Source organism: Empidonax traillii, unplaced genomic scaffold (assembly GCF_003031625.1).
Source record: "Empidonax traillii isolate 1590-97213 ecotype Southwest subspecies unplaced genomic scaffold, ASM303162v1 scaffold604:size387904, whole genome shotgun sequence".
NCBI lineage: Eukaryota > Metazoa > Chordata > Aves > Passeriformes > Tyrannidae > Empidonax > Empidonax traillii.
In genome coordinates, this window is record NW_020955797.1 from 323,579 (window position 1) to 336,941 (window position 13,363).

At 37.2% G+C, this 13,363-nt stretch overlaps 1 protein-coding gene across 6 annotated transcripts in view; it reads left to right on the forward strand.

The window, feature by feature from the left end:
* The window catches only part of STS (steroid sulfatase), a 77,419-nt gene that overhangs the window by 14,211 nt on the left and 49,845 nt on the right, over positions 1–13,363 (forward strand). For all 6 annotated transcript variants that reach the window (XM_027898555.1, XM_027898557.1, XM_027898556.1 and 3 more), the window contains 2 exons: positions 9,289–9,441; positions 11,135–11,256. In XM_027898555.1, coding sequence (XP_027754356.1) covers positions 9,289–9,441; positions 11,135–11,256 — 275 coding nt within the window. The remainder of the gene's footprint in view (positions 1–9,288; positions 9,442–11,134; positions 11,257–13,363) is intronic.

Consider the following 13,363-nt stretch of genomic DNA (forward strand, 5'->3'; position numbering starts at 1 on the left):
AGCTCTTTTACCATCACGTTAATTGGGGAAAAATAAAAATGATGGATGGATAATTCTGTTATCTTCTGATTTAGCACTGAGTCCAAAAACTTGGGTAGTTTGGAGTTAATCTTTTAACTCTGTTCAAAATAATACAGTAAAAATATTTCTCAGCCCAGAAGAACAACAAAAGTGATTTGGTTTCACCTCTTAAATGCCAAACATTTTATGGTGTAAAAGTAAAGGAGAACAATTTAATTTTTAAATTACTACTTCTAAAAATTAAAGAAAAACACAACCTGTTTGTTTGTTTGTTTAAAATCTTTTTTTCCTGCTAGGAAGATTTTTGTCAAAAAAAATTCCAAATAATTTGTTGTGGAACACATTCATGACTATTTGTAGAATGAGGACAAACTATTCCCTGAATATTAGTTGTAGGACAAAAGTAACATAAACCAGATTTTCCAGTTTTAGAAACTGTGAAGAAGGAGCTTGGTCTTCAATAAGCCACTACACTTGTTTATTTTTAGTATCTCTTACTCATGCAAATTAGAAGAAGCTGCTTGTTTATGTCTTGTAAGCTTCCTGCTTACAGAAGCACCACCAGAAGTCAGTTGGTCTCAAACTGAATTATTTTTTACTTGAAAAGCTTTACCATTTCTCACCCTGGTAAAAAGTTCACTTTTAGATTAAAGATGAATTGGATCACAGCAAAGAAACTTTTGGCTACTGGTAATCAATGAAAGTAATTTGCCATTGGATCCATTTATCCTGTTTCATTTTAAATGGGTGGGTTGGCCCTGGCCAACAGCCAAGCACTCACACAGCTTCTCACTCACTTCCTTCCTCCCTTCCCTAGGGAGATGGGGAAAAAATTTGTAGGAATAGGAGTGAGAAAACTCATGGGTTGAAATAAAGACAGGAAAATCACTGTCATGGGCAAAATCACTGGGGGATTTTAACTTAATTTTAACTAAGTAGCATAAATATTTAATTGATTGGAGTATTGGGAAACAACAACAACAAAAAAGGACAACCATTTAATCTTGCAGGAAAGCCACATTTCTTTCCACTTTCCCAGTCTCAACTTCAGATTCCTCTCTTTCAGCTTCATAGTCTCCACACCTTCACCCCAGATATTTCTTCCTGGTGTGTTACTGCTGCACATTGTGCACAGTCCCTTCAAGGAGGCACTGGGTGGCACACAAGGATGAAGTCAGTGCTTAGCTGACTTTCCCTCTGTCACTGTTTGTTGCTCCACAGGCCACAGTCCCTTTGGGGACATACCTGATCCAGTGTGGAGCACCTCCCACAGCTCTGGCCTTCTTGTTCCTTCTTCCTCCTCCTCTCTCTCTGCTCCCCACAGCCCTTCCCTCTGTGTTCCTTGCCCCCAGTATTTTTTGCCCTTTCTTAAATGTTTCCCCAAGGTGTCACCAGCTTGGCTGATGGGCTCAGCTGTGTCGTGCAGTGAGTCCATTGCAGAGCTGGCTGAAACTGACTGTGTCCAGCACAGAGCAGCCCCAGGTGTCTTCTCACAAAAACCTCTCCTGGAGTACCACCCTGGCTGCCAAAACATTGACCTACCTGTTCTCCTCCCTCTTGTGTGACAAGAAAAGCATGTGCATCACTGTTCCGTGATGAGAATGAATGCATTTCCCTCGGTGTGATGGGGGGTCAGGAGAGCACGTGCGATACCTGCACATGTGAGTAGTGACACGATCAAAATGTTCACTATCCATGTGAATTGCTGAACGGTACCCATGCAGACTTTTTCTTGTCTTGTGTCAGGAAGTGAAGTGGTTTTAGTTCTGTGACATGAACCTCATGAAAGAAGTAACAGAATGTAGCAATGACTGGCCACTCACGGGCTGTTTTGGTTGCCTTGTGTGGGCAGCCCATATGCAGAGTAGGCAGGGAAGAGAGTATGAGCAACAGTCAGGCTGAGCTCACAGTCTATTGGCTGGTCACCTCTGACAAGAGCTCCCTTGAAATATCATCCAACTTGAGTAACACTTGGGATTGTAATTTCTATTCTGTCAGAACAATGTCAGAGATAAAGTTTATTCCTCTGATCAAACTTGTGATTGTAAGGTACAAACATGTTGGCTATAGCTTACTCAAGCAGAGTATTACCAATATTCCTATAAAATAATCCTTGCTGTTGGATGTGATCGCTCTTATCTCTTTTGCTTTAGAGTAATGAAAGATGTAAAATGGAATATTCATCAGATTGCTGTGTAATCTGAAAAAGAAAAATACTTAAATGCATCCCTTGGAGGAAAATTTTGCAACTAAAACTCATGAAGAATTGTCCCTAGTTCTCAGTTTTCAGTGGAATTACTCACAGAGTAAGAAACTCTTAAACCAGAAAGGTCGATAGAGCACATCATACTAATTGAAAAATGTCATGTTTATTACACAAAAGATTTTTTTCATATTTTATGCTGAGCACATGTGGGCAACTCACAATCAGGGTGGGATTTATTTCATGTTACCTTATTCCTTTATTATGAGTCTAGTCTAAACCAGGTGCTTAGGCTTTCTATTCTGTGTAAAAAGGTCATAGGCATCACTTCAAAGTTTCATCATACCAGTCTTAAGAAGAAATGAATCATCCTTCCAAGATGCCTGTCTCTTCCTAGTAATTAGAGAGGAAGCCTAGATAATTAGCTGAAACTAAATGCCTAACTGAGAGATGAATGAATTCACGTGGATTAGTTTGCACTGAGTACCTGTTTCCTCTGGGCCATCTAGGCACTTAACTTCTGCATGAATAAAATCAATAGTTGCTAAATGAAGCCTTTTCTTAATTTTTCTACCTGATACAATCTGAACTTAGATACCAACCTTCAGATATTTGCACTATCCCTGTGAAGACAGTGTACTGGTGGAGTGTAGTGTCTCATTCCAATATGACATGTAAGTAAACTTTTTTCTTTTTCAAACACTTTGAAATACTACTTAGAATATGACTGAAAAGTCAAAAGAGACTGGTTTGGCTGTAGTTAGGCAAAGGTAAAGAGTCTCTACTCAGTTAATGAGATGAAGCTGTGATTTGTATCTTGGTGCAATTCAAATGCACATAACCAAACTCTTCTGCTAATTCCATGTGTAAGACTCACAGACATGCAGAGCTGTACAGTCTTTATCTTCTTGTATATCATAAACACAGAAGAACAAAGTTTTAGGCACTTTAATTCTTCTTCCTCATGTTTATTTGATACTCTTCAAAAAGATAGTGTCAAAAATAGTAATTTCACACATCATCTCTGTATATTAGAAAAACCTTGACTCAGTATCTTTCAAAACTTAAGTAAGCTAAATATCATGGATGAGTTTAGCTAAGGCCTCAAAGTATGTAAGCATCATATTGCATTGATTAATGCAGCATTATGAAGTTCTTATTCTAATGGGCATACACATAAAAATAGGTACTTCATAATACTGTGTGTCAACAGCTTTGCACGTGTCAGTAGTGACATGAGACTGTCACTAGTAGTTAGTTATTCATAATAACCTTCTTTTTTTTTTTTTTTCAATTGGGAAGATTTTTTCCTTCTCAGGATGATGCATAACTGGCAAATAGGCTAACTACCTGTACTACCTTGAGGATCTGTTATTACGTTGCTGACCAGGGCCCATAATCAAAATCAAATTTTTAATGAGCGTTTGGCTACCAGGAGGAATATTGTGAAACAGTAACCAGGGAAAAGAGTATGTTCTCTAATATCTGTATCTAATTATACAGGGGCTTTATTACAAATAAAAGAATGAAATTATATCACAAAAGATTATATTTTGTTCTACTCAGGTTATAATTTGCTACCAGAAATAATATTTATTATTTATTAATACTGCCGTTAAGTTCTGTAATTTATTTGACATAAAACTTGAAAATTCTTGAGAGATCATTTTAAAAGATACCTAAACTGAACTTAGATCTGATAAAGGCTCTGTGGTTTCATCTCTCTTTGATTCAGACCCAGTAATTAATATGCCTGAAGAGGAAACATGGTTATTTGTTCTGATGTTTGTCCCGGCTCATGTTAAGTGAAATTTCTGTCTCACAATGAGACAACCTCTAATAAATTGAATACAGATTTTCATTTATGTACATAGTTACCTAAAAATGCATACTGAAATCTAACTGAAAATTTCAGAAAAGCAGTTGTATGACATCAAAGATGTAACAGATATTACTGGCTTGTAAGTGAGGAATTAATTGAGACATATAAGCAAATCTTAAGCTGATATCAGAAAATTATTAATAGTACATAATTTTACTTTACCATTTCTTAAATTCAAATACTTTTTTTTTTGTCTCATTAAGCTGAGGAATTTTCTCTTTGCAGAATGTTACAGAGAGCAGAGTTGTCTTTAGTTTACAGTGATTTTTATGACTTACAGAATTTTTGGAGGTTCTAGCATTCAATTAAGTAAGGTACTTTTTTTTGTTTTGTTTTGCATACTGCTTAAGGATAGCACAGCATTTTTAATGAGGTCAATATCTTTAAATGTTGCTTATTTCATCAGAAAATACTATACCTTCAAGGATAAAGTATATTAAGCATTTTCTCAAAGGGTTCTGTTACATTAAAAGAGTAGTTTAGAGATAAATTGCTTAATCAAACTTAATAAAAATGCTGAGATGATTCAGCTGGGAAGAGGTGTTTGAAAGAGTTTCATATAGTTGTTCTTGAAAGAGATGCATTTGTCTATAGTCATCGGGATAAGGATTATCTAACATACAGCTGTTTCTGTCCTATTGGGTCAACATGTCATGCAACGGCTGAGCAATTTGCTGATGGATCAGGTGCAAAGCATTATAGTAAATGAGGTAACATCAGACTGGTGACCAGTCAGTAGTGGGATTCCACAAGGCTCTATTTAAGCCATGTACTCTTCAACATCTTCATAAACAATGCAGCACTGGAAAGTATACCAAGTAAGTCTGCTAACGATGCTAAATTGACTGGAGCTGTTGACTCCCTCAAGGGCAGAGAGGCCCTGCAGAGAGACTTAGAAAAACTAGAGAGATGGGCAATCACCAGTTGTATGATATTTAATAAGGATAGGTGCCAGATTCATTACCTGGGATGGGGTAACCCTGGTTGTGTGTATAGACTAGGAGAGAAGAGGCTGGAGAACAGTGCCGTGGAAAGCCATCTGGGGGTCCTCGTTGATGGCAAGTTGAGTATGAGTCAGCAGCGCCCTGGCAGACAGGATGGCCAACCATGTCCTAGGGGGCATCAGACAAAGCATCGCCAGCAGGCCGAGTGGGGGGATTTGTCCCGATCTGCTCTGCACTGGTGTGGCCTCACCTTGAATATTGTGTGCAGGTTTGGGCACCATGATATAAGAAAGATATTAAGCCATTAGAGAGTGTCCAGAGAAGGGCAACAAAGATGGTGAAAGGCCTTGAGGGAAGCCGTATGAGAAGCAGCTGAGGTCATTTGGTCTGTTCAGCCTGGAGAAGAGGGGACTGAGGGGAGACCTCATTGCAGTTACAACTTCCTAGTGAGGGGAATAGGAGGGGCAGGCACTGATCTCTTCTCTCTGGTGACCAGTGACAGGACCTGAGGGAATGGCCTGAAGGTGTGTCAGTGGAGGTTTAGGTTGGGTATTTGAAAAAGGTTCTTCACCCAGAGGGTGTTTGGCATTGGAACAGGATCTGCAGGGAAGTGGTCAGAGCACCAAGCCTGAGAGAGTTCAATAAGTTTTTGGAAAATACTCTCCGGTTCATGATGTGATTCTTGGGACTGTCCTGTGCAGGGCCAGGAGTTGGACTTGGGTGATCCTAGTGGGTCCCTTCCAACTCAGGATATTCTATGACTGTGTGATAGCCATAGTCTTGAATCAGTTATCCTGATGAGTAAAAAATTCCCAACCAAACAAATATCAAGAAATAGTGGATTATATCTGTGGTTTTATTTTTATCCATTTACTCTTATACATTTATACTTTGTTTTTTAATACAAATAGAAAATAAGTATTAGAATCACAAAAATGTAATTTGAAGATACATAGAAAAAGTAAGATGTGTGTGTTTTCCCCCCATATATGTATATATGTGCATATTGACACATCTGTGTATGTATTCACATCTATAAGTTCATATACAGTGCTTAAAGTACTGTAGGTTGAAATAGGGTGTGTGAAATACAAATTTTTATATGGCTCTTGTTGTAGGAAATTAAGCACCTCTTAAATCAACTCAGCTTAGCAACCAGCTTGAAAAGAAAGATGCTACTTTTAGTTCTATTATATCACAGGGAAAGTGAAGCAGAGGTTAAAATTTGCACTTATGTGTAAAGAGTGTCGTGGAAGTAAAAAAAAATACCATACAAATTCAAAAAACCAAACCAAAAGTTAATTGATTCAAAATAGACTGTAGCAAATCCATGAAGATTAAAAGATCCATGGAGAGATATACAGTACAATGCTCTCCTGTCGAAAATATCTTTAATGGTAACTATCAAGAGCTAGAAGAGTGTGCTAGTAAAATAATTAATTTGCCAAGTTTTTTGCATTCTTTCCTTAAGCATTTGATTTGTCCAAGGACAGAGAGGAAACACAAGGTTAAGTGGAAGCTTCATCTGTTTTGATGTCATTGTTTTCATGTTAGATCTGCACATGCCTATCTCTTCACCAGAACAAACCCTGGTGTGACACAGATGGCCCTCAGCGTTCTCAGAGCTTCATTCTTCTCATGTCATTCCCTTTTTGCTCCTTTGAGTTTCATTGCTGTTGTCTGTTCCACTCAATTTCATCCATCTGATTTTTCTTGCTTTCCCTGCACATCCTTTTAAGACACATGAATATCTGCTGCAGAGAGAGTACACCAGACAAATCATGGTTGTTAGATTATTTTCTTTTTCTTGTTTCCTTGTTGATTTCACTTCAGGGACATGATATCAGGTGAAGGCAAGTAGCTTAGTGAGTGAGAGTTTTCAGCATCTTCAGAATGGAGGAGTATCAGAGAGAACTTCTAATAACGTTATTTTTGGCTGATTTGCAAAATAATAAATGGAGATAATAAATGATGCTACCTTCTGCAGGTCCTGTGAGCATCCATGCAACTCTATATATAATGTCACCAGCATATATGTGTCCCCTTTTTCAACATCCCCACTGCCACTGGCCCTTGAGACCTTTGCAGTCTGAACAGTGGAGTAGGAACATAAGATCTAGCGGTAGGTTGTTTCTGTCCTGTTGGATCAAGGTTTTAGTTGTTCTCTTGCAAAGCCTGAGAAGCAAGTCACAGTCACTCTTGTTTGTCCTTTCAGGAAAGAAAGGTGCTTTTACAGTGTAGATTAAAAGTCTATGACATGGCAGGCATTACACAGCTTCATTAATATGGTTATTTGATGAAGGGGTAGTTAGATGCATCCCGCTCAACATGTCTGAAATGAAGTAAATTGCTTCCCATGGGATAAATCAGGTAACGATCAGTGACAAGATGTTGCCAGCTGAAGTCTATACCAGAACTGTTCTCACCAAACTGAGGTGAATGAGTGATAAAGTGTACCTTAAGCAGTAAAAAAATAGCTAATATACTTACTACTGTTTTATCTGTATGTGAAGAGTTACTTAAAGAGTTAAAATCCTCTTTGCACCTATAGTTTCTGACAGAATGCCAATAATGAAGGTTGGGAATCAGAAGTCCCAGTCTGTGTTGGTTGATCCCCACTATTTTGATCACTTCTCACTTATGTTAGTCCCAAGTCTTATATTCCCAAGCTCTTTCCAATCAGTTCTCTTCATTGACCTTAATCATAACTCCTCAGATCTTTCATCCCAGACGCTCCCAGTTCTCTCACCTCTTTCCCTCAGTTTTGTTTTTCTATTCACTGTGATACTTTCATTTCAGTTTCTTTATTCTTCTCTCATTTCTCTTTATTTCAACCTGCAATTCTCATTTCAGCTAGGTCTCAACTTCCATTCTTGCTATTCAAGTCAGTGTAAGCTCTTCTAGTTCGAACTACTTTGTCTTCTCTACACATACTTTTACCCACCTCACTGATTTATGAATCTGTCTCCCTTAACATCTACTCTTTTTGTACTAGCTCTTTCAGTTCTGGCTTCTTTATCTTCTCTCCAGTTACTTTTATCTACCATAACTCATTGATTTACAAGATTTTTCTTTCTTGACCTGCTGTCCTCATTCTCTCTGGAAATCCTTGTTTCTAGTTCCTTTTTCTACTCTCTCGCTTTCAAATTTCTACCTCAGTCCTAGTTTCTTCCACTTTATCTCTTTTTCCAGCATAATCCAGAGTACAGGGTGACTCATGCCTCATCTGCATTTGAAAAAGGCTGCCTGCATCCAGAAAAGATGGGACTATTAGTAGATACAAAAGAGAGAGAGAAACAGAGTTTGTTCTTTTTGATATGTATACCTGGCATGGTCCATTACAGCCTACAGGCACTCAGTTTCAGACAGGGCATAGTCAATTATATTAAATGCAGTTTAAAACAGAGATGTGACAAGTCCCTTGTTAGGTAAAATAGCATTCATAGCATGCACATCTGCAAATATTCTGCTTTTATCATAAAAGCATATAATGATATGTTGTATTGTGTACAATACATTCTTCTTCCCCTTTTAGTTTGGGTATAGCTTGATCATTGTTTATAGAACGCTGTGATATGATATCAAATATTTTCACATGATTTTGCTATAGACCCTAATATTTAAAATGTTCATGAAGAGCTATTTCTTAAACATTCTTACAATAATTTCATAATGCATCTCTTCACCCTCCTTTCAATAGTATTTATTCCTTTTAAGAAACTGAAGCTGGATTTTTTTCCCCCATTGTTGAAGAGAAATTCGGTCATTTACTTCAGGAGCAGAATTGATTAACTTTTCTCCTGCAATGAACGTTGGAAATTTTGGTCCTAAATGATTTAAGGTTCTGTGTTCCTCAAATCCCATTTGGACCTAGAAACACCCCCCAAAACCACCAAAAGCACCCAAGCCTTGCTGTGTATACGTCTGTGTATGCAAGATTGTCACTGAGGTTGTAGCTAGTTCTTTGTTTGTCTTTATTTAAAGCCTTCATCTCTGTAAAGAAGTAGAAGGAAAATTATCTACGTACTAAAAGATGTGTTTTTATTTTAAGAAGTATGAAATAGAAAATGTTAAAGAAAACCCCGATGGGGGGAAAAAAGCGCCAAGTAAAAATATGCGATCTAACTTTCTTTTTATCTTTTGCTATACAAGGCCAATAATAGGACTAAATTAGATCAAAAGTAATTTTTTTTAAAGGTGTCTATTTATTATATTTTCCACCTCTTCTTACACACCAGGAAGAAGATGGGACCCCTTTTACTTCTAATGATTTGTCACTGTGCCATAAACAGTGTCAAAATGCAGAGTGTTTCAAATCCCAATATAGTTTTACTGATGGCTGATGATCTTGGTATTGGAGACCTGGGATGTTATGGGAACAAAACCTTAAGGTATGATGATAATTTAGGGGAGTCACAGGTTTGTATTTAGTTTTTCTATGGATTTTTAAAGTTAAAAATGCCAGAATATTCAGAGATTTGATTACTTTTAAAAGTAATCAAAGTTAATAACTTTTCCAGAGAATAATATATTCAATCTTTGTTTTCTTTTCTTGACAAAAGACTTATCTGATGTATTTATCCTGCTGAAAATTTACATTATAAACAGAGAATTGAGCAACCAACCCAAAAATAAGGGTAGCTCTAGAGAAGCAAAGTATAAACACTTTTCTTTTAGAATATACATGACACAAGTATGATGATTTAAGCATATTTTGAAGCACTCATGATTTTAGACAAGCTTGTTGTTAACAATTTGGAAATGTTTTTCATTAACTTGTCTTCATACAGTAATCAATATATTCATTAAAACAAATGTTAGTATGCCTGAATAATGCAGCAGTCTTCCCCAGAATATTCCCTATAACCAGCTTAGGTGTGCTGATAGTCTAAACAGAGAAAGTGGTACCTAGTCATGGTGTTTGTGGTGCAAAGGCTTTGACAAACTAAAGAAAAAAATTCAGAGGAAAAGCACTGTCCTGTCAAGTGTTAAATGCTCTTGTTCCAGCTGATGTTACAAGTAAAACCTCCTCATAACTGAAAAAAAAAAAAAATTACAGACACTAGCTTTAAAAGGAAAAAATTATGTACAACACTGATACTTGGATCACTCCCATCACAGGGACCAGAATGACTCCAAGATCTATGTTCTCTGCTGTGAGAATTCAGAATTAGATCTTTGGAATATGAAGAAATTTCATCATACTGGTTGTTATTAGTAGGTGATGTTACTGATAGCAAATAAGTCAGTTGGAAAATTAATGTTTCTGACTATTCAGACTTAGATGATGGGAGTGCTAGTATGCCTTGAGGTCATGGTCATTAATCTCCTGGGTCAGAGAGCTATTAGAGCATGCTGCAGCTCCTGTCCAGTCTGCATTAGTAATTTTTATCTTTAGAGCCAAGGACACAGGATTTCTTCCTGCAAGAACCAATTTTCATCTGCATGATGAGCCAGGTCACAGACAGGTTTCCCATCCAGATATGGAGACTTGGTTGTGCCCCTGAGTCTAATATTGCAGACATAATCATGTCAGACATGTTAATACCATTAATATAGAGTGTAACACAGAGTCATTATTTTTGGAATCTCCTCTGTTAACTGATAGCACCATACAACATTATCCCTACCCCAAAAACGTTTTGCTGGGGAGAGACAGACGTGACACCAAGTAGGGAGTAAGGAAGCATGACCTTTCTCCAGCCTCTGTTTTTCCCCATTGCTGGAGCAGAAAGGTTGCAAAATTACAGTTCTGGGTCAAGGAATCCATTAAAAAGGGTTGCAGTGCAATATGTCTAGGTGTAACAGTTTAGTATTGGCCGTGAAGAGTAGATGAAAGTGGGAAAAAAGATTTTTGGCACAATGCCACAGTGTCTCAGTTCAGTGTTGACAACTTATGTAAAAATATTTGACATGATAGTATTTAGAACTGCAACCCCATCGTGGTTTTGATAATTTACATACAATAAGTCTTAACTTGATTTCCTTAATAGTTCCTGCTTCAGATGCCTTGATCTTACCATGACTGTTTCTAAAAAATAATTTTTGTGTATTCTTTCTTTTTTACTGCTTGTGTTTCTCCAGAACTCCTAATATTGACAGGCTAGCAGAGGAAGGAGTGACACTTACTCAGCATATAGCAGCAGCCCCACTTTGTACTCCAAGCAGGGCAGCTTTCCTGACAGGGAGATATCCTATAAGATCAGGTAAAACTCCATTACTTTATTTATATATAAATATCATATTTTATTTACAGTAAACTGTACGCAGGGTTTTTTTTGCCTGGCCTTTCTTGATATCTTTATCATTACTAGGTTAGGTAAGAATAAATGATCAGTCTTTTCAGTGACTGATCCAACTCATCAAGAGTTGGTTTACTTTTGAAATATTTCATATATATGGCAAATTTTTGCATCTGAGAAGAGTCGACACAAAAATAAAGTCTTTTTAGTGAGTAAAATATTTTTTTGTTTAAATACTGAGAGAAGGATCTGACTGTGGTTATTTAATGTAAGGAGCAGTCCATTTGTCCTCAAAATCCGTCCACTTCCTCCACTTTTCAATGACCACTATTCAATTCTCTCTTTGCCTGCCTCCCTAGTTGCATTCAGGCTGCTCCCAGTATGCTGGTGGGCAGCCTAAGTGCTGGACAACACAGAGATGCATCTAGAAAGGCACACCAGAAGAAACTCATGTAAATGCTTCTGCTCAGACATTTCTATTTCTACAAAACCTTTTGGTTTAGACAAATTGTTGAGTTTGTCTTTTGGGGGTTTTTTGTTTTTGTTTTGGCGAGGGGAAGGTGGGGGCAGGACGGCTCATTAAGGTGTTCAAGTTGCCCTGAAAACTGAGAAGAGGAAAGCAAAAAATCTCCCTTCTTTTTACATATTTTTGTTCTATATCTACCCCTATACAGTGTTAAGTATTTTATGAATACATGCATTTAATTTCTCTTACTTTTCAAATACTTGATCCAAAGCCCATTTGAGTCAGTGAAGATCTAGTCTGTTTATTTTAGTGTGCTGGGACTGAGCCTCTCGGTGCTTAGCCATGCAACTTTAACATTCCCTTAACATCATTTTTAGCAAGGATCATTATACATTAATCAGATCACTTGTTCATTAGTGATAAAACATCCTGTCCTTGCTTCTGGGAATGAAAGCAAAGCAAGACTCTGGAGCCTACTTGATACGTTCGTGCTCATTCAAATCAAGTAACAAGCTTTTGCAAAAATGCCAGCTAATATAACTTGCTAAATTTTCCATTACATTCGCTGCAAAGGAAAATTTTATATACCTGTTACAGCTATATTGCTATTAATATTTACTGTAGGTAAAGCCACAGGTCACTGTCCATTATGATTCTTGTTCTTATTTCTGAAAAATTAGCATTTGAACTGATTTTTTTCTTCGCTGATCATTTCCATGTAGGTGCAAAAATTGAACTTTGTCTTACTGAAATTTCAAAATGGCTAAATATGGAGTGCTTCCAAATATCGCTGAAGACCTAGTAAAGAATTATTATACAAGGCACTAGAATCATAAGGTGGAAAAAAATGTTAGGAATTTAAAACTCCTGCTAATAGAGCTGAAGAAAAAGATTCCAAAATGCAGTATTTTTTGAGACACAAACTCAGAGAAAGGTAATGATTAAAAAAACCCCAAACATAAGTCTGACTTTCATCTGTGTAGCTTAAGAGAATTACACTGATTTCAGTTACAAGGACTTGAATTACATAAAATTAAATATAAATAAATAATATATATATATATGATTAAAACTAATCTGTTAATCAACAAAAATAGCAGGGGTGAAAAACTGAAGTCAACATATGAAGGGTAAGCTGAGCTGTCTTTGATAAACTAGTCTAACAAGTTTTTTCTCATGTAACCACAAGGGATACCTAAGGGAAGATTCTGGTTGTCTACATCAGTCATGTAATTTGGGCACTGCAATCATCCAGTTGCATAATTTAGACTTCCTGAAGATACATCTGCACAGATTTGCATAGATATTCTCTGTTCTGTCTGTCTATTTTCAGAGCCAGCTCTCATCTGGAATCCTAGTAATCTAATTTTCATGAACCTGAGCTCTCAAGTTCCTCATCCTGAGAGTAGCTTATAAGCTCATTTGTGTTCCTCAGACTCTCAGTATATAGAAATTACTGTGCCTTATTTAGATGTTGTCTTGTTAGCCGATACCTGATGCTCCTTTAGTGCACTCTGAATGCATTGAATCATGTGTCTTCATGCCACTGGAGTGCTGGTCCTCTCCCATCAACGCTGAGAGCCCTGGCTACTCTATTTCCAGAAT